The following is a 19,439-nucleotide window of genomic DNA, read 5'->3' on the forward strand; positions in this document are numbered from 1 at the left end:
AATTGTTGCAATTGACTGATGTATCTAGCATTCCTAAAAACAAATTTCTATTAGCAGATTCAGGAGTGCTTGTGTATAGTGTTGGTTGATGGTTGTTTCATTATGGACAGCCGGATGGGATCTAGTATGTCTTTTAAATTATAAAAAGTAAATTTAATTTATTATATAATAATAAAGCTAACATTCTAGGCACACGTTAGTGTATTTTTATTTATGGAGGTATCTTGCATTGAAAATAGATTGTTAGGAAATGTATCAGAAGTTTCCAGTGGTTATAGCTGAGAAAGTAGGATTCTTGATAATATTTTTCTTTTACATTTTCAGATGTTTTATTATAATCGTGTCTCAGATTCGGAAAAAGACAAAGCAAATTTCTGGTTCTTTGAAGCATTAATTTGGTTCTTGGAATTACTCCTTTACATTTATCAATGTCTTTTATTCATGTTATAAATTCTCTCTCTCCCATCCCTGTCCCTAACCCACTCTTTGGAGGAAACCAAATCAAGAGAATACCATTGTTTTCCTCTTCCCTTTTTTTTTTTTTTTTTTACAAAAATGATAGTAGTTTGACATACTTCTTTTTCTTTTTCCTCTTTATAATTGTGTGATTCATCAGTTTTTGTTCAGTTCAGTTAGTTCATTTCAGTTCAGTCGCTCAGTCGTGTCTGACTCTCCGCGACGCCATGAACCACAGCACGCCAGGCCACCCTGTCCATCACCAACTCCCGGAGTTCACTCACACTCAAGTCCATCGAGTCGGTGATGCCATCCAGCCATCTCATTCTCTGTCGTCCCCGTCTCCTCCTACCCCCAATCCCTCCCAGCATCAGAGTCTTTTCCAGTGAGTCAACTCGTCGCATGAGGTGGCCAAAGTATTGCAGTTTCAGCTTTAGCATAAGTCCTTCCAATGAACACCCAGGATTGATCTCCTTTAGAATGGACTGGTTGGATCTCCTTGCAGTCCAAGGGACTCTCAAGAGTCTTCTTCAGCACCACAGTTCAAAAGCATCAATTCTTTGGCGATCAGCTTTCTTTACAGTCCAACTCTCACATCCATACATGACCACGGGAAAAACCATAGCCTTGACTAGTCGGACCTTGGTTGACAAAGTGTCTCTGCTTTTTAATATGCTATCTAGGCTGGTCATAACTTTCCTTCCAAGGAGTAAGTGTCTTTTAATTTCATGGCTGCAGTCAGCATCTGCAGTGATTTTGGAGCCCAAAAAAATAAAGTCTGACACCGTTTCTACTGTTTCCCCATCTATTTCCCATGAAGTGATGGGACCAGATGCCATGATCTTCGTTTTCTGAATGTTCAGCCTCAAGCCAACCTTTTCACTCTCCTCTTTCACTTTCATCAAGAGACTTTTGAGTTCCTCTTCACTTTCTGCCATAAGGGTGGTGTCATATGCATATCTGAGGTTATTGATATTTCTCCCGGCAATCTTGATTCTAGCTTGTGCTTCTTCCAGCCCAGCGTTCCTCATGATGTACTCTGCATATAAGTTAAATAAGCAGGGTGACAATATACAACCTTGACATACTCCTTTTCCTATTTGGAACCAGTCTGTTGTTCCATGTTCTAACTGTTGCTTCCTGACCTGCATACAGGTTTCTCAAGAGGCAGGTCAGGTGGTCTGGTATTCCCATCTCTTTCAGAATTTTCCACAGTTTATTGTGATCCACACAGTTAAACTTTCTCCAGGATCCAGCGGATGTTGGCAATTTGATCTCTGGTTCCTCTGCCTTTTCTAAAACCTGCTTGAACATCTGGAAGTTCATGATTTACATATTGCTGAAGCCTAGCTTGGAGAATTTTTAGCATGACTTTACTAGCACTCATCAGTTTTTAACTGGTGGATATTTAGGTTGTTTTGAGTCCTTTTGTATTACAAAGTATTGCATTATCACTTGCACAAGTAATTCATAGGTATTAATATCTTTTTATTACAAGCTACAGTATTGTATTCAGAAACACATGCTGCTGAGGAAGCAGCATGGCAGATACTAAGGTGATTTTTAGGTACCACATCTGACCAGTAGTTTGTGGTTTGCAAGAGCAAGTGTCTCTAATTTGAAAATTATAAAACAAACCCAAAATGGTCTATGAGATAAGGAATACATTTTTCCCCTTTCATTTGATAGCTATGATAGAAACTTGTAGTTTCAGAAAAATACTTGTAATTGGTACAGTACATTTTTATAAAAGCAATTCAGTATTTGGGATGTACTTACATTCATCTAGTGATTTTTTGTTTGATTTTGTTTTACAGTGAAGCCTGCCTACAATTTTCACAGATCTGTATCCTTTCCATGAAGAATCAGTTGTATATATATATATATATGAATATTGCTTGAGGATTTACCTTTCTTTTGGTTGATGCATGACAATTAGAAATTATTTGTTTTTATTTAGGAACTGATGCATTCTTGTTTATGGAAACTTTATATTACTAACAGTGCACTGTATCAAATGGGGTCATGGGGAGTTTGTTGTGGTGTTTTTTTTTTTGTCAGGTGCAGCATGTGGGATCCTGCAACCAGGGATCCCAGGGATGGGATCCATGCCCTCTGGAGTGGGAGTACAGAGTCTTAACCACTGGATTGCCAGGGAAGTCCCCTTGGGGAGCTTTTTAAAATTGCTATTACTATAGCTGGAAAGCAATATGATGCAGTGGGAATGTTATTTAATAGAAGTAGCTGGCAAGTGATAAGATAGATATAAAAGTCATGATGAGGGGAATGTAATGAGTGTTTTTCACTTATATATATGCAATAGAAATAAACCATAATTCATGTATCACATGTACTGCAGGAATAGTGATAAACTAGTTGAAATTATTTTGTGAACAGGTTAACTTACTGTGAAATTCACAAAGGTTATTTTGCTTTTTTTTATCAGTAGTGTTTAATAAAATTATTCCCTTGTTTCTCATAAGTTGTTAGACTTGATAACACTGTGCAGATCCTGTAGTGTGTGTTCCATCCAGTTTTTTTATTGGAGACAGTGGAATTCCTTTGGAAGTAATAGCAGGAAGTATTTCTGCAGATGAACTTGTTACCAGAATCCACAAAGTCCGGCAGGTGAGAAGGAACAGAACTAGTTCTTTGTATAAACATTGGAAAATGATCTGTCAAGAACTTGACATTGGAATATTTTTGGAGTCACTCTGAATATTCAGGAACTAGCCATGCTGTTAAAAGGTAGTAAATACTGTCTTTCTGGGCTGATTTTCAAAACCACTTTATGAAGTTAGAGGTGCCTATACATGAGTGAGTTCTTATTCTCCCTTCCCTTTTCCTCTGTCACCCAACCACACAATGTAGTCACTATTACTTTGTTACAAGAGAGTATTGCTCTCATATTAAGGTCCTTAACATTATATTGCTTGCCTTGTTTTATGGATCTTACTCAATTTCTCACTTCATCCACTTTGGACATATGGCTAATTGAATTCTCATTTTAAGAAAAATCATCAGTGTGCTTTAAAAATCTTTTAATGCTCTTGTCACCTTGCTGTGGAATTCCATAATGTGATTATGTCATGTTTAGGACTATACATTTTAGATTGATTTACTTGGAAGGTTCAGTACTTCTCACTTCTGTGGAGTACAGATTGACTTCCTCATTTTTGGTCTCATATACCATGGTAAATTTAGATTCTTATCTGTAATTAAAATCAGTGTTTTTTTCTCCATAGATGCATTCATTAAAAGGTGAAGCATCATTGGCAAATGGAAGCCAATCAGAAGGTTCAGTCTCTACTCCATCTGCCTCATTTGAACATAACAACACTTCTGAAAACTGTCAGTCCGGAAATGTAGAGCTCTGTGAGACGCCATCCACTTCTGATACAAAATCAGATTCTGCAACAGGTAATTTTTAGTGTACCCTTTTGGGTACACTAAACACTCTACTTCACTTTGAAGACTGTGGATTAATGTTTTTAAAAATAAAAATACTGTATTTTTCTCCTTCATATTCACTTAATTTAAAATTTATGGACAGTTTTATATGCATGTGTTTGTCATTTAGTGGCCAAAGGAGATAAAGTCAGTGACTATGTCCTTGTTCAAACCCAAATAGGTAACAGTCCAGAACAGCTGATAGTAGTAATTTCTGCTACTGTGCTATGTCATTATGATACTGTCATTATGATACTCATCAGTTTTGTAAATCTCTTCTCAGCCAGAGGATTTTGAAAGGTCCAAATGAACTGATGTATTTGGAATTATTTTTGTTAGCCTATAGAGTACTGTACACATTTAAGAGAATTGTATTTGCACTTTTAAAATTAGAATTAAAAGTTAATTGTAAAATAGAGCTTGTAGCAATGAGTTGTGACTGCAGAGGGGTTGAAAGAAAAGGCAGAGAGAAATTCAATACAGTATTTGAAGAATCATGTACAATCAGAGTTGTTTTGTATAATATAGCTTTGTATCAGGTAATGTAGGGTTAGATACAAAGCCAGAATATTATTTTTTTCTTGTATTTATTTTTGGCTGCATTGGGTCTTCATTGCTGCTCACAGGCTTTCTCTAGTTGTGAGCCGGGGCTACCCTTTAGTTGTAGTGCACAGGCTTCTTATTGCAGTGGCTGCTCTTATTGCAGAGCACGGGCTCTAGGGCATGTGGACTTCAGCAGTTGCAGCTCATGGGCTCTAGAGGGCAGGTGCACAGTTCCTAGTTGTTTCCAGGGCATGTGGACTCTTCCCGGAGCAGGGATCGAACCTGTGTCTCCTGCCTTGGCATGTGGGTTCCTAACTACTGGACCACCAGGCAAGTCCAAGAAACTAGTATCTTAGAAGATGATCCTGCTCCAGCTCCTGGGTAGATAATCATCAAGCTTGTATTTGAATATATTTAATGAGAGGAAGCTCATTACCTTGCTAGGAATCTTGTTCTGCTGTTGAACCCCTTAGGTTTTAGCAAAATTCTTCCCCATATTCGATGCTCTATAATTTCCCATTAACTTTAGTCCTATTTAAAGAGTTACACATAACACTCTGGATTCTGTTATATTCCCACAAAGAGCATTCATGTCTTTGTTTTAGTAGGTAAATAACTTGGTTAGGCTCAGACTATTATACTCTCTTACCTGAGGTGAGTGGCAACTCTAATCTTAGTTCTTTGTTGTTGTTTTTTTTTTTTTTAGCTTCATTATGGAAAATTTTAAACATACAGAAGTAGAGAAAATAGTATAAGAATCTCATGAACCCATTGCCTATCCTCCAACTATTTTTAACTCATGGCCAATATTGTTTCATCTGTGCTTCCTTTCCATGTCTACTTGCCACTTATTATTAGGATACACTTAGGCATTATATCATTTCATCTTTAAAAATGTTGATATTGGGACTTCCCTAATGGTCCAGTGGTTAGGAGCTCCCCCATGTTCTCACTGCTAAGGGCCCAGGGAAGTGAAATCCTATAAGCTGAGCAGCATGGCAAAAAAAAAAAAATTAAGCATTTTAGAAAATGTAAATAGAATGTGATTATCTCTTATGAATCCTGGAAAGTTTAACAATGATTCTTTTTTATCATTAATTATCTAGGCAATAAATTTTCAGTTTGAGTTGGAGTCCAATATATCATTATTAGTGATTTTCATAGATTCCCACTGTCATCAGTGGTTTTTTTCTATAGTTTCCCACAGTCTGGATTTGGTACATCCCTATAATAATTTGTAAAAATTATTCTAAATTGGAAGTTTTACAGGCTTGTTTTAGTTGTTGAAGTCAGGTTTATTCTTTATTCTTTTTTGTCAAGACTACTTTATAGGTGTTGCTGTGCATTTTTATCAGGAGATAAGTTATGCATGATAATCCAGTTGTCTTTAAACCTAAAGACAGAACCTCCTCTAGTAATTTTACTGTGTTTGGATTTTTATCAGTTGTTTTAGCTGATTGCCATCCATTTTTTCTTTGTTTATGAGTCATAGATCCACGTCACTAATTGTTACACACAACTTTTTTTTTAAGTGTTGTGAGATTGAATAATTTACTGAAGTGACAGAACAAGATTTAACCCAGACTTTGTTGCTCTGCAGTCCATACTGTTTCAAAGATCAAATATATAAGGAGTAATTAAGTTGATAGTGAGTGGTAAGGAAGGAAATAGCAGAGGTTTTGAAAGGGAGTACCAGACCATAGCTATCCTCTACTGCAGGCCAGGACAAAATTCTGTCCTTCAGAAAATCCTTAAAAGAATATTAGTATGAAATACTAGGTATGAAAAGCTTCTCTAAGGAATCATTGTGGTCTGCAGAAGCAGATCCCATGGGTCATCATAAGTTTAGTAATACCCAGTATCATACTTGGCCTCTAGAGCTTCGCACTTTTTTTTTTTTTTTCCTGCTGTGAGGCTTGTGGGACCAGGAATCTAACCTCTTCCCCCTGCAGTGGGACTGCAGAGTCCTAATCACTGGACCACCAGGAAATTCCCTAGAACTCTTGAATACCATAACCACAGCCACATGTGGCATTTTTAATTAAAATTAAATACAGTTGAAAAAGTCTTTCACCTGCACTAGTTTATTACAAGTGCTCAGTAGCCACACATGACTGACTAGTGGCTGCCCTAATGGATACCAAAGATACTGGACCCTGCTGCTTTTGAGCAGAGCCTACCCCTGGCTGCTGCTGCTGCTGCTAAGTCGCATCAGTCGTGTTCAACTCTGGGCAACCCCATAGACAGCAGCCCACCAGGCTCCCCCATCCCTGGGATTCTCCAGGCAAGAACACTGGAGTGGGTTGCCATTTCCTTCTCCAATGCATGAAAGTGAAAAAGTGAAAGTGAAGTCGCTCAGTAGTGTCCAACACCCAGCGACCCCATGAACTGCAGCTTACCAGGCTCCTCCGTCCATGGGATTTTCCAGGCAAGAGGACTGGAGTGGGTTGCCATTGCCTTCTCCATATCCCTGGCTGTTGCTGCTGCTAAGTCACTTCAGTCGTGTCCAACTCTGTGTGACCCCATAGACGGCAGCCACCAGGCTCCCCCGTCCCTGGGATTCTCCAGGCAAGAACACTGGAGTGGGTTGCCATTTCCTTCTCCAGTGTGTGAAAGTGAAAAGTGAAAGTGAAGTCGCTCAGTCGTGTCTGACTCGTAGCGACCCCATGGACTGCAGCCTACCAGGCTCCTCCATCCATGGGATTTTCTAGGCAAGAGTACTGGAGTGGCGTGCCATTGCCTTCTCCGGTATCCCTGGCTAGGGCATGCTTATTATTCCTTCCTGCCAGATTAGTATTTCTGCATGTTTTATTTTGGTGGCTTTCAGCTGAGTAACTGCTTTATTTCCCACTTACATACTGTTATTTCAGGTTCAGACTTGCAGAGTTAGTAATATAGTTCATTTCTTATCTCCTACTCCATCCCTAGGGAAAATATGTTTAAGAAACAAGATTGTTAACAGATGTTGTAACCCAAAAGATATGTCTTTTTTAAAATTGGCATTCTTCTTTTGTTTTTCTTTTCTTATTTAAGGAGGAGAAAGTTCAGGCCAGACCACTGTGTCTCAAGAGCCTAGTGGATGTTCAAATCAGAGACCTACTGAAGACCTCAACGTCAGAGTGGAAAGGTTTGCTCTTATTTTTAGACAGTGTTTTGTTATTAATAGACTGTGGTTTTCAGTTACTTCATGAATTTGAATTTGGGCTGAAATTACAAAAAATTTTAAAATCCTAGGTTGAAATTTTTTTACTTCCTGACCAACTTATTTGTATCCATAGAAATTGTATTCTGGAAGTAAGAACTTTTGTATATCCCTAAAGTCATTGGTCAGCTTTAGGTCTTATAATTTTAACAGTCCTTCTTTCACTAGTATTTTGGTATATGTGTTTCCATCTGTCACTTCTGCTTTTATCTCTGTGTGTCACAGGATAAGTTCCAGATGGGCAGCCAGTTTTATGACTATGTACTGAGTTTGGATTTTGCATATGTGTCTGTCTATTAAGTATCACGTGCTGTTAGTCTGATAATCAAATTTCTGACTTTTTGTGGCTTCTAGTTTAGTACTTTCTAATGTTACAGTAGTTATCAGATCATAATCTTATACTATGATTCTTAAAATGGACTTGAATTAATGGTGAATGGATAAGCAGGAATATTTTAAAATCTTGACTTAAAAATCACTCAGTGTTATATGGAAGTTAAGAAAAACTACTTAGACTTGATATTTTCTTGTTCACATAGATATTATGGGGAACCAAGATTCATAATGATTGCTGTCATTGGGTTTTTGGGTTAGTTCATGCATGGTTCAGTATAAATGAGCTTCATTTTAGCAAAACCTCCCTTGATTCTGATTGTTCTTTATGAGTGTGGCAGGGCCAGGATCTAGTGGTGCACAGCAGGATAAACCTGTCACGGTGGAGAGAAATGGTGTGTGTCTGGAAGGAGAGCAGTAGGGAATGAGAGTTTCAGAGGCTCTTCCTCTTCTGTTTCATTCTACTTTACTAACACCGCATCCCTCACCATGCACCCTTACTTGCATCACCCTGGGATCCTAGAGTGAAGTGAGAATGAAAACTCAGGAAAGGATTTCGAGAATTGGAGGGAATGTGAAGAAACGTGGCAGGTAGCCCTTTATTGTGAGGTGGGATCAAGTGCTATTTAATTGCTGTGGGGAAGGGGAGCTTCTGTTATTTAATAGTTTCCATTCTGGTTTTGTTTTTTGTTTTTTTTTTTGGATACACCAAATGAGTTGTGGGATCTTAGTTTTCCCCTACTAGGGATTGAACTCAGGCCCTTGGCAGTGAGAGCTAAGAGTACTAACCAGTGGACTCCCAGGAAATTCCCCCAGATAGTTTCCATTCTTACATAAAGGGATGTCTACTAGTGTCTGCCTGTATGGTTCTGCAAATAGAATATAGTAAGCCATTTTTAATTAAAAAATAATGATATGTACACATTCTGGTATGTATTTGTTACATAGGATAATGAGTCCCAGAAGATATTTGAAGACATGCACAAAATGCTTATACTAGTACCTGTGAAACTGGAATTAGAGGTTTCTTTGTTTTGTTCTCGGGTTTCCAAATTTTCTTCATTGAACATTATTACTTTTATAGTTACTTGTCAGGAGAGAGTGGTTCTAGAGTTGTTTGAGATTCCTTAACTTGAAAAAAAAACTTCAGAGTGCTCTTAGAAGATACATACACCCAATTTTTAAAAAACTTTTAGAAAGGAATTCTAATGTTGAAATTAGATAAAATGTTGAAAAGATCTTAATAATGAAACAGTTTTCGTTGGGAAGTAACTATTAGCTGCTTGACGTTTCAAAAATTTGAGCCATGATCATATAATTAAATCATATAAGCACTTCAAATTGTTGCTCGTTACTGTATAGCTGTAGTCACTGTATATTGATTATACCATGATTTATTTATCTATTCTACTGATGATGGATATTTGATTTTCAGTTTGAGTTGGTTAAGAATAGGATTGCTGTGAGCATTCTTTTATTACATGTCTTGGTGAACGTATCTTTCGGGTATGTTTTCAGGAGTGGGAATTTTCTGGGTTGTAGACGCTGGCTGAACAGTTTCCCAAAGTGGTTATACAAGTTTATAATTTCCCTGAGTAGTTAAGATGTTTCATGGGTCCTTTTTTTTCCCTCTAATGTGTTTCAGTTAATTTTTCCTGTAACTTTTTTTTAGTGCACAGAATACTCCAAATTTATAGCAGAACCTGTTCATGTTGGGTCTTACTTCTGACATCCTTTTTATGAAGAAGAAACCTGTGGACATTTGCTGAATTTTTCCTCTGGTGTTGCTGCGTTCTAGTGCTCATTTTTCTTACTATGTGCACCTAAACCTCATCATCTCTTTGGGGTTCTAAACCATCATTTTTGAACATCCCTTAGATTTCTGGCTGAGTTCTTCAGCTGAATTTTAACAAATGCATATGCCTGTGCAACCCAAACCCCTCTGAGAAAAAGTGCCATTAGTTTTAAAAAACTGAGATAAAATTCACATACCATAAAATGCCAAATGTATGCAGATTGGGTGGGTTTTTATATATTCACAAGGTTGTGGAACCATTACCACTGTCTGCTTTCAGAATCATTAGTTTTTAACTGATGAATTTCTCACAGTTCAAAATCAATTTTGGTATTACTGGTCTTTATAAATGTTAGCCTTCAGCTTTTTGCTTTTATCAATTCTGTGCTATATTCCTCTTCTATGTAAGAAGTAAAGCATTTTTAAGTCATTGATTTATATATATATATATATATTTTTTTTTTTTAAGACATTTTAAAATCAATATCTGATGAATTCCCTGGTGGGCCAGTGGGTTGGACTATGTGCTTTTTCTGCCAAGGCCTCAGGTTTGATCCCTAATTGGGGAACTAAGACCCCAAAAGCCACATGGTGTAGCCAAAAAAAAATCAGTATCCGATAAATCAGGTGAGGAAAGGGAACTAGAGGTAAGTAGGAGGTAAGGCCCTTAGAGCTGGAGGAAGGGGCTCCCCCTGACTCTTGTGGATTTTTTTCAGGGCCAGGGGCTAGGTAGAGAAGTTGTTGCTTAGCCTTTAGGAGATTTTTTTTGTCTGTCTCCACATTTCCCCAGTTCTTAGCTAAAGAAATCTTCTAAATGTAATTTATTTCAATATAATGTATCTCAGTTAATGCATTTTTTTAAAACTTTCTGAGTTAATGTATTTTTTAAACTTTTAAAATTCAGACTAACCAAAAAACTTGAAGAGAGGAGAGAAGAGAAAAGGAAAGAGGAAGAACAGGTAAGTTGATGTGCCTAGTATTTTTTCCTCTTCCTTTCCATGAGGGAACGTTTGATTTCTTGTTTAGCTTGGCACATGGGATGACTTCGTGGTCCTGTAGTTCAGCATTGCAGCACAGTAAGGGGTATTACCAGTCTTCTGTCGTAAAGTCACAGTGTACACTTCTTTGTGATTTTTGGAAATTGCTCAGAATAAATTAGACCATCTTTTCTCCCTCTACAGTGAATCTTTTACACTAAGAATAAAGGGACTTGAATTAAAATTGGTTTGATGCAGATCAAAGTTTTAGTACCTTTTTGTGGAAAATGGGTAGACATTTTGCTGAATATTTCCTCTGGTGGTGTTGTATTGTAGTTCACCATTCATTTTTCTTACTCTGTGCACATAAACTTCATCATCTCTTTGGGGTTCTAATGTACGAAGGTTATGTCTTCAGGCCAAATAAAGGACTACTTTGTTGTCCTTGGAGGGAAAACTTGTAATTCTGTTGGGTTTTTTTTTTTTCTTCACAAATTACACTGACCACATAGTAATCTTTACAAAACCACTGGCAAAGACTTATAAATTGATACGATTTGACCATTGACCCATGCTATTAATACATTCTACTAGACCCTTACATTTTGTGAAGTTGTTCTGTTTCTTTAGCTGTACCCTACAACCAATTTGCCCTGTGTACAAAATGGTATTGATGAAAGATTATTAACTTTTGTTTCTGGTTCATAAAACTTACTTTTTCTTTAATTCAGAGAGAGATTAAGAAGGAAATTGAGAGGAGGAAAACTGGAAAAGAAATGTTGGATTATAAAAGAAAGCAAGAAGAAGAATTAACAAAAAGAATGTTAGAGGAAAGAAACAGAGAAAAGGCAGAAGATAGGGCAGCTCGAGAGCGTATAAAACAGCAGATTGCTCTGGTGAGTATTGTTTATTTTTAATGCTTGACTCTAGAGCATTGGTGAAATTGTTTTTCTAGGCACAGTGGTTTTGGTTTACTACCAGACAGGGTGCTCAGAAATAGTAGATTTTAGTGACTCAGAGAGTACTAATTGTCAGTTTTCTTTTTCTAGAAATTGTCTCTTTAATTAAAATACAGTTAAGATTAAAACTGAGATAATCTTTTGAAGTAATTTTTCTCCATGTTATGTTATGAATTTTGTCAGTAGTCAAAGATAGTTTTCAAGATTCCCCAGGAAAGAAACCAAGAATTTGCTCCCTCACAGTCTCCTCTAGTCATAAGCATTCTTTTTTAGGACTTTCAAAGGATTTAGGCACATGAAGCTTAGGATGGTTTTGCATCAATTGGTTTTAGAATTAAGCAGTTATAATACATATGAAAACCTCTTTCTTAATATTGTTTGTTCATGTATTCATTCAGTAAATATTTATTATCTACTGACCTTGTTCCAGGCTTGAGAGATAGTGACCAAAATCAAGTCCTTGTTTGTTTAACAATAACTGTGATCCCTGACAGTTGATAAAACTAACAAATGCCAGATCCAGAGTGATGAAGTTCATGTATGGTCTTAAGGAATTCATATCTGTGTTCCATATGTTGGAAATGTGTACTTAGATCTTTCTGGCAGTGAAAGATAATTAATATTTAACAACTGTTTTCAAGGACCGTGCAGAGAGAGCTGCTCGGTTTGCAAAGACAAAGGAAGAAGTAGAAGCTGCTAAAGCTGCCGCCCTGCTGGCCAAACAGGCAGAGATGGAAGTCAAGAGAGACACTTCCACAAAAGAAAGAAGGTACTTTATTTCTTGCTAAAGTGTATGTATGTATATGGCAGTTAAGGAGAAAAGCAGTTATGGGCTTCTCTTTAACACTGATTTATTCTGTGGCTTAATAAATAGTTGCAGAAGAATATACTGATCAGTTGGCAGCTGCCAGTGGTATTTGTCATTGAATGTGAATGTACAACTGTACTGTACTAAATACATGATGTTTTAAAGAAAGCTGAAATCGCTTTCAAAAAACAGCATATTCATCAAAATGATTATAGTGATGATCTCACAGAGAATATAAAATGGTTGGATAGCATCACCAACTCAATGGACATGAGTCTAAGCAAACTCTGGGAGACAATGAAGGACAGGGAAGCCTGGTGTGCTGCAGTTGATGGGGTTGCAAAGAGTCGGACATGACTTAGAGATTGAACAACAGTGACGTGTACTGGAATTCTTCAGTTGTCAGAATATCAAGTCAAATAGGATTAAGCAGAGGAGGGAATCCCCTGGCACTGCACCTGGGAGTTACAGTGATAGATTTGGTTAGGCATCGCTAGATCCAGGAACCTAAAGGGTATCATTAGACCTTTTCTGTCTCTTTAATCTCCTGGTTTCTGTTTTAGCTTTACTCTCAGAGAAACTCTTTAGATATTGTCAGGAGAGCCTAGGGCCTCCTGGCACCTTCTTGATCTTGAGCTGATCCTAGAGAAGAAAGAAGTGAATTCTCATTCACTGAGAATTCTGATTGGTCCTGCTTGGGTCACATGGCCATCTCAGTACCAATCACTTTGTCACTTGTATGGGCTAGCTGATTGGGGTAGTAGACATGCCCACTCTTGTGGTGAAGGAGATACGAGAAATATTACTTGATAATCATACCAGCATGAGTGACATATTGGAGGGATAAGGCAGTTCCCCAAACAGAAGTGTGTTGCAAAGACAGAAATTCAGATTTCTAGTACATACTGCTAGTAGGATTACTATTAATACTTATTTTCTTCTCTGTACTTTTCTGTATTTTCCATATTAGAAAATTGACAAGCATTACTTTTGTAATCAGAAAAATTACTTTAAAAATGTTTGTTGATTCATTTATTTTTGGCTGTGATGGATCTTAATTGCTGCACATGGGCTTTCTTTAGGTGTAGTGAGCAGAGGCTACTCTCTGGTGGTGGTGAGCAGGCTTCTCATTGCAGTGGCTTCTTGTGGCAGAGCAGGGGCTCCAGAGCACAGGCTTCAGTAGTTGTAGCACATGGGCTTAGGTGCCGCACCCAAGGCACGTGGGGGCTTCGTGGACCAGGAATCAAACCCATGTCCCCTGCATTGGCAGGCAGATTCTTAACCACTAGACTACCAGGAAAGCCCAGAAAAATTACTTTTTAAGAACTATTTTCCAAGACAAATCAAATACCTAAGAATATATTTAACAGAAGTGTAAAACTTATACACTAAGAACTAGAAAACATTACTGAAATAGTTAAAGAAGACCTAACTAAATACATGGAAAGATACTTTGTTTTCATAGGTCCAAGACTTCATATTGTTAAGGTGGCAATTACCCCCAAGCTGATTTACAGATTCAACACAATCCCTATCAAAATCCAAGTTGGTTTTTTTGCCAAAATTTTTGCAGGAATCGGTTTCTAAAATTTATATGGAAATGCAAGGCACCCAGAGCAGTCTGGAAAAAGAACAGAGTTCTCAGACTTTCTGATTTTAAATCTTAACTACGAAGGTACATCAACCAAGATGTTGTGGTGTTGGCATAAGAATGGACATACAGGTTGATGTACAGGCATACCTGGATTATTGTGCTAATGCTTTATTGTAGTTTTTTACAAATTGAAAGTTGTGTGGCAAACCTGTGTTGTCAGTTGATCATATTTTTTGCAATAAAGTATTTTTATTCAAGTATGTATGTGGTTTTTCTAGACAAATGCTATTGCACACTTATTAGACTACTGTATAGTATAAATATAGCTTTTGTGTGCACTGGGAAACCAAAAATTCCATGTGACTTCCTTTATTATGATAATTTAATTGTAGTGGTGTGGAATCAATATCTCTGAGGTATGCCTATAAGAGGAATTTGAGTCTCTAGAAATAAACCTGTATCAGTTGATTTTTGAAAAGGATACCAAGACCATTCAACGGGGGAGAGAATGGTCTCTTCAACGAACGCTTCTTGGGCAAGTGGATATCCATGTGTAAAATAATAAACTTGAACCATTATCTCGCACACCATATGGATCATCTACCTAAGTGTGAAAGTTAAAAAGTATAAACTTGTTGGGGGCGGGAAATAAGGACTTCTTGTGATCTTGGACTAGGCAGTCCTCTTAGACATGACAGCAAAAGCACAAGTGACAAACCAACAGGTAAGTTGGACTTTACCAAAATTAAAAACTTTTGTGCCTCAAAAGATATCAAGAAAGGGAAAAGAAACCCACAAAATTGGAGGGACTTCCCTAGTGCTCCAGTGGTTACAACTCCATGCTTCCACTGCAGGGGGCATGGGTTCAATCCCTGATCAGGGAACTGAGATCCCACATGCCACGTGGTACAATTAAAAAAAAAAAAAGAATTGGAGAAAATATTTAAGCCAAATATTTATATTTAAGTCATATATTTGATAAAGGACTGGTAACTGGAATATAAAAAGAACTTGAAGTCAACAACAAAAAGAAAACAACCCAATTTGAATATGGAGAAAGGATTTAAATAGACATTTTTCCAGGGAAGATATACAAATAGTCAATAAGCACATGAAAAGATGCTCCACATTATTAGTCATTAGGAAAATCAAAACCACACCTTCTAGGATGCCTCAATTTAAAGTGACCTCCAAATATTGGCAAGAATATGGAGATTTTGGAAGCTTCCTGCATTGCTAATCTGATTATAAAATGGTACAACCACTTTGGAAAAAACAACCTGGCAGTTTCTCAAAATGCTAAGCCGTTCTACTCTTAAGTATACATCTGAGGGAGTTGAAAACAGCATCCACACAAAAACCTGTACGTGAGTATTCATAGCAGCATTCTTCAAAATAGCCAAAATGTGCTAATTACCAAAATGTCCGTCAACCAAAGAATGGATAAACATGCATATCCCATACAATGGAATATTATTCACCAAAAAAAAGAATGAAGTACTGACACATGGTGCAGCGTGTACAAACCTGAAAACAAAATGCTGTATGACAAAAGCCAGAAGCCACCCAGCTTATGATTCCATTATATGAAACGCAGAAACAGACAGATCTACAAGGACAGAGCAGATGAGTGGGGTGCCAGGGGCAGGGAGAGGGAGGAATGGCACTAACTGCTGATGGGCTTTCGTTCTTTCTAGAGTGATAAGGATATTCTGGAATTAGTGATGGTTGCACAGCTCTGACTATATTAAGAACTACTGAATTGTATATTTTAAAAGGATGAATTTTATGTAAATTACATTTCAAAATAGCTGTTGCTAAAAATAATAAACGATATTTTACTGTGAAAAAAATTTTTTTTCTCCTGTGAGAAATATCTGACATAATTTCTGAATAAGTTTAAGGAATACAGCATGGTGGTTTGATTTACTTATATTTTGAAGTGATTGACACATGTTTAGCTAACATACATCTTCTCATATACACTTGGCCTTTGAATGATGCAAGAGTTGGAGTTGCATCCAAGGTTGCGCCACCCTTGCCTAGTCAGAAATCCACATATGACTTTACAGTTGGCCCTCCATATCTGTGGTTCTGCATCTGTGGATTGAATCAGCCATGGATAGTGCAGTACTGTAGTATGTATTTATTAAAAAAAATTTCACCTATACGTGGACCCGTGCATTTCAGACCCCTGTTCAAGGGCCACAGGGAGATAATAATAAAAAGAAAAAAAAGCCTTTCCTTGTGGCGAGAGCTCTTAGGACTTAATCTCAGCAGCTTTGCCTATACCACACAGCAGTGCTAGCTGTAGTCACCCTGTTGTACATTGCATCCCCAGTGCTTACTTGCCTTAAACTGGAAGTGTGTACCTTTTGACCACCTTCCTCCAATTCCCCCTCCCTCACTCTCCATAAATTCCTGTTTTTATTACACAGTTTCACTTCCATTTTCTCCTAGTTTTAATGATACAGTTTGAGAATTTGTAGAGGTAAAGATGCTGACTTTTGATTTTCATTTTCTTACAGCACTGTTGCGAGAATTCAGTTCCGTCTTCCAGATGGTTCTTCCTTTACAAATCAGTTCCCTTCTGATGCTCCTTTAGAAGAAGCAAGGCAGTTTGCTGCACAGGTAAATTTATGTCTTGAGTTGTAATGAAGGTCGATGAACGGGTTATTAAGTGTAAGAGGGAAAAAATTCCTGCAGAATTGGAAGAGTTTGAGTAAGTCATGACTTATCCCCAGGAGGGAGGCACAAGATGCCTCTGGGATGTTGTGGAGCTTCCGTCATATATGAGTGCCATATGGGAACAGCATATCTGCTTGTTCTATGAAAAGAGGGATTTCCTGACACAGTATAATAGACTCTGGAAACTTTTCTCACTGCTCAGTACATTCAGCTGCAGGAATGAAAAGCAAGTGATTTTCCAGAAGTCTAATCTAAAGGAGTTGTCCTCAATAAAAGATGCAGTTTTTTTTTGATCCTCTGCAAATTTTCTGCAAGTTGCTTAGAATGCTGTGGGGCTGGCACTTTTCCCACCATCTGCTGATTGGTCAAACCTAAAGATCAATAATCAGTTTGTATTTGACAACAAGTATCTTTCTTAGGAATTTACTTCCAGAACTTGGCCTTGTTCAAAATCTGAATGGGTGTGAAATAAACATCTTAGAAAATAAGATATGAGTACTTCCCAATTACTTTTTATTCTGATAGATATGTATTGAAAATGAGGCATGTACCAGTATTTCATGTATCACTTCAAGATTGAAATTAGGGTTCAGACTTTTCTGCTAGATCTCTTCTGCATTTAGTCGGCTATCTCACTTAATAGGTCCCAAGAAAAGGATACCTAAAAAACTTCTTCCACTTGTGAGCTTGGCTGGACAATAAACTTATTAACTGTTTTTCCCAAGCTTTATAGTAGGATCCACTCCAAATAGCCTTTTTCATTCCTCTTTTGCCTTGGGGCCCCACTTGAGGCCTCCTCAAGTGGCCTGCCCTGGCCTGAGTCTTTTGCTTCTGCCACAGGTAAGTGAGGCGATCACATGAGTAAAGAGAGATCTCTGATTGCGTCAGTCCTGTTAGAATTTCACCTCAGTACAGTGATCTAATTTAGTGACCTGATGTTGAGTGAGAACAGTGAGGGGTGTATATATATATATGACCTAGAGTAAAATACTACAAAACACAAAAGTTTCATTCTCCCTTTAAAAGATTTTACAAGTATAGGTGACTTAACAGTGTGAAGGTGATTGTGTTGCTTGCCCAATGTAAATTCTTAGGACTGGATTATGTGTGTAATATGGGTTGGTTATGGACCATTTATTCTTTGAGTCAAGGAGGAGGCAAAAACTCATGCCATATATATATATATATATACATATATATATATATAATACGAGGGAAATTCTGGTCTGTTCCAGAATTTTAAATTTTAGTTTTTCATATTAGAATTTTTTCATGTTTTTAATATGAAATACCTATAACCTAAATGGGTATTTGCGACATAATAACATAAGTTTGACAAATGACAGTGAAAATTCTTAATTGCAAACTGGGTCACATGGGGTCACACAGAGTCGGACACGACTGAAGTGACTTAGCAGCAGCAGCAGCAGCAGCAGTCATGGTTAAGATATATAATTGTTCATTTTTATTCATCTTAGTTAGTCTTGCTATTAGAAAACGTATTCTTGATATTTTGTGGTCATTTTTGAGTTATGAAAGCTTTTAAGTACTATTTGTATTTGATAGCCTTCAGCTGTTTTTTAAAGCACAGAGTTTTTATGAATGTTTTGATTTTATATTTAAGTGAACTTTTAAATCAGTCATTTTGAATGTGTATGAGTTTGTAATCTTAAAAAGGCTCCACTGTAAGGTTTTAAAACTTATTTTTATATTACAGACTGTTGGCAACACTTACGGTAACTTTTCATTAGCAACAATGTTTCCCAGGAGGGAATTTACCAAAGAAGATTATAAAAAGAAATTATTGGATTTGGAACTTGCCCCAAGTGCTTCAGTGGTACTGTTGCCAGTATGTATATGCATGTATATTTTTTCTATTCTTATAGGTCTGTCTGCTCTGGTCTTGATTTTTTCTTATAATTAGAGGAAGGGAAAGTGAAAAAATATATTGTGGATAATTAGAATCCAAATTATCCAAAAATGTTAGATTAATTTATTGTTCCATTATCCTGGGCTTTATATTTGTAATGCTAGTAAAACACTAATCAGCTTTTCTCATGTACAGAAAATGACCAGTAGAACAGGAAAAACAATGTAGAATATCTGTCTAATCTAATGATTTGGTGTCATGTATTTATGTATGATTGCTGTTTATCAATTTTTTTAAAAAAGTTTTAACATAAAAATCACATTAAGTTTTAAACATACTAATCCTAACAATATTTTAATCTCTGATATTAAAAAAACGAGGCTCAGAAAATTTAAATGTGCCACCTTAAGTGCCAGAGCTGGGATGAGAGCCTGGGTCTTCCATAGCTTGGTTAGTATATGGTAGTGCTCCCAGATCTGCGGCTTCTCTTTCCCTGTTTTCAGTTACTTACGGGCAACTGCACTTTGAAAGTATTACATGGAAAATTCTAGAAATAATTCATAAGTTTTAAGTTGCGGGCCATTGTGATAGTGTGAGGAAATTACGTGTCATCCCATTTGGGACATGAATCATTCCTTTGTCCAGCGTATCCACACTCCATATGCTACCTGCTCATTAGTCACCTTGCAGCCCTCTTGGTTATCCAATAAGACTGTTGAAATACTGCAGTGCTTGTGTTCAGGTAACCCTGATTTTACATAGTA

The 19,439-nt window shown here is 37.2% G+C and overlaps 1 protein-coding gene across 1 annotated transcript in view; it reads left to right on the forward strand.

The window, feature by feature from the left end:
* Window positions 1-19,439, forward strand: part of UBXN4 (UBX domain protein 4) — a 31,194-nt gene that overhangs the window by 8,363 nt on the left and 3,392 nt on the right. The window contains exons 3-11 of the mRNA XM_055397574.2: window positions 2,274-2,302; window positions 2,966-3,084; window positions 3,702-3,876; window positions 7,483-7,576; window positions 10,684-10,738; window positions 11,488-11,652; window positions 12,357-12,484; window positions 16,646-16,748; window positions 18,523-18,654. Coding sequence (XP_055253549.1) covers window positions 2,274-2,302; window positions 2,966-3,084; window positions 3,702-3,876; window positions 7,483-7,576; window positions 10,684-10,738; window positions 11,488-11,652; window positions 12,357-12,484; window positions 16,646-16,748; window positions 18,523-18,654 — 1,000 coding nt within the window. The remainder of the gene's footprint in view (window positions 1-2,273; window positions 2,303-2,965; window positions 3,085-3,701; window positions 3,877-7,482; window positions 7,577-10,683; window positions 10,739-11,487; window positions 11,653-12,356; window positions 12,485-16,645; window positions 16,749-18,522; window positions 18,655-19,439) is intronic.

Source organism: Moschus berezovskii, chromosome 2, assembly GCF_049115385.1.
Source record: "Moschus berezovskii isolate FMDL1 chromosome 2, NW_MosBer_1.0, whole genome shotgun sequence".
Lineage (NCBI taxonomy): Eukaryota > Metazoa > Chordata > Mammalia > Artiodactyla > Moschidae > Moschus > Moschus berezovskii.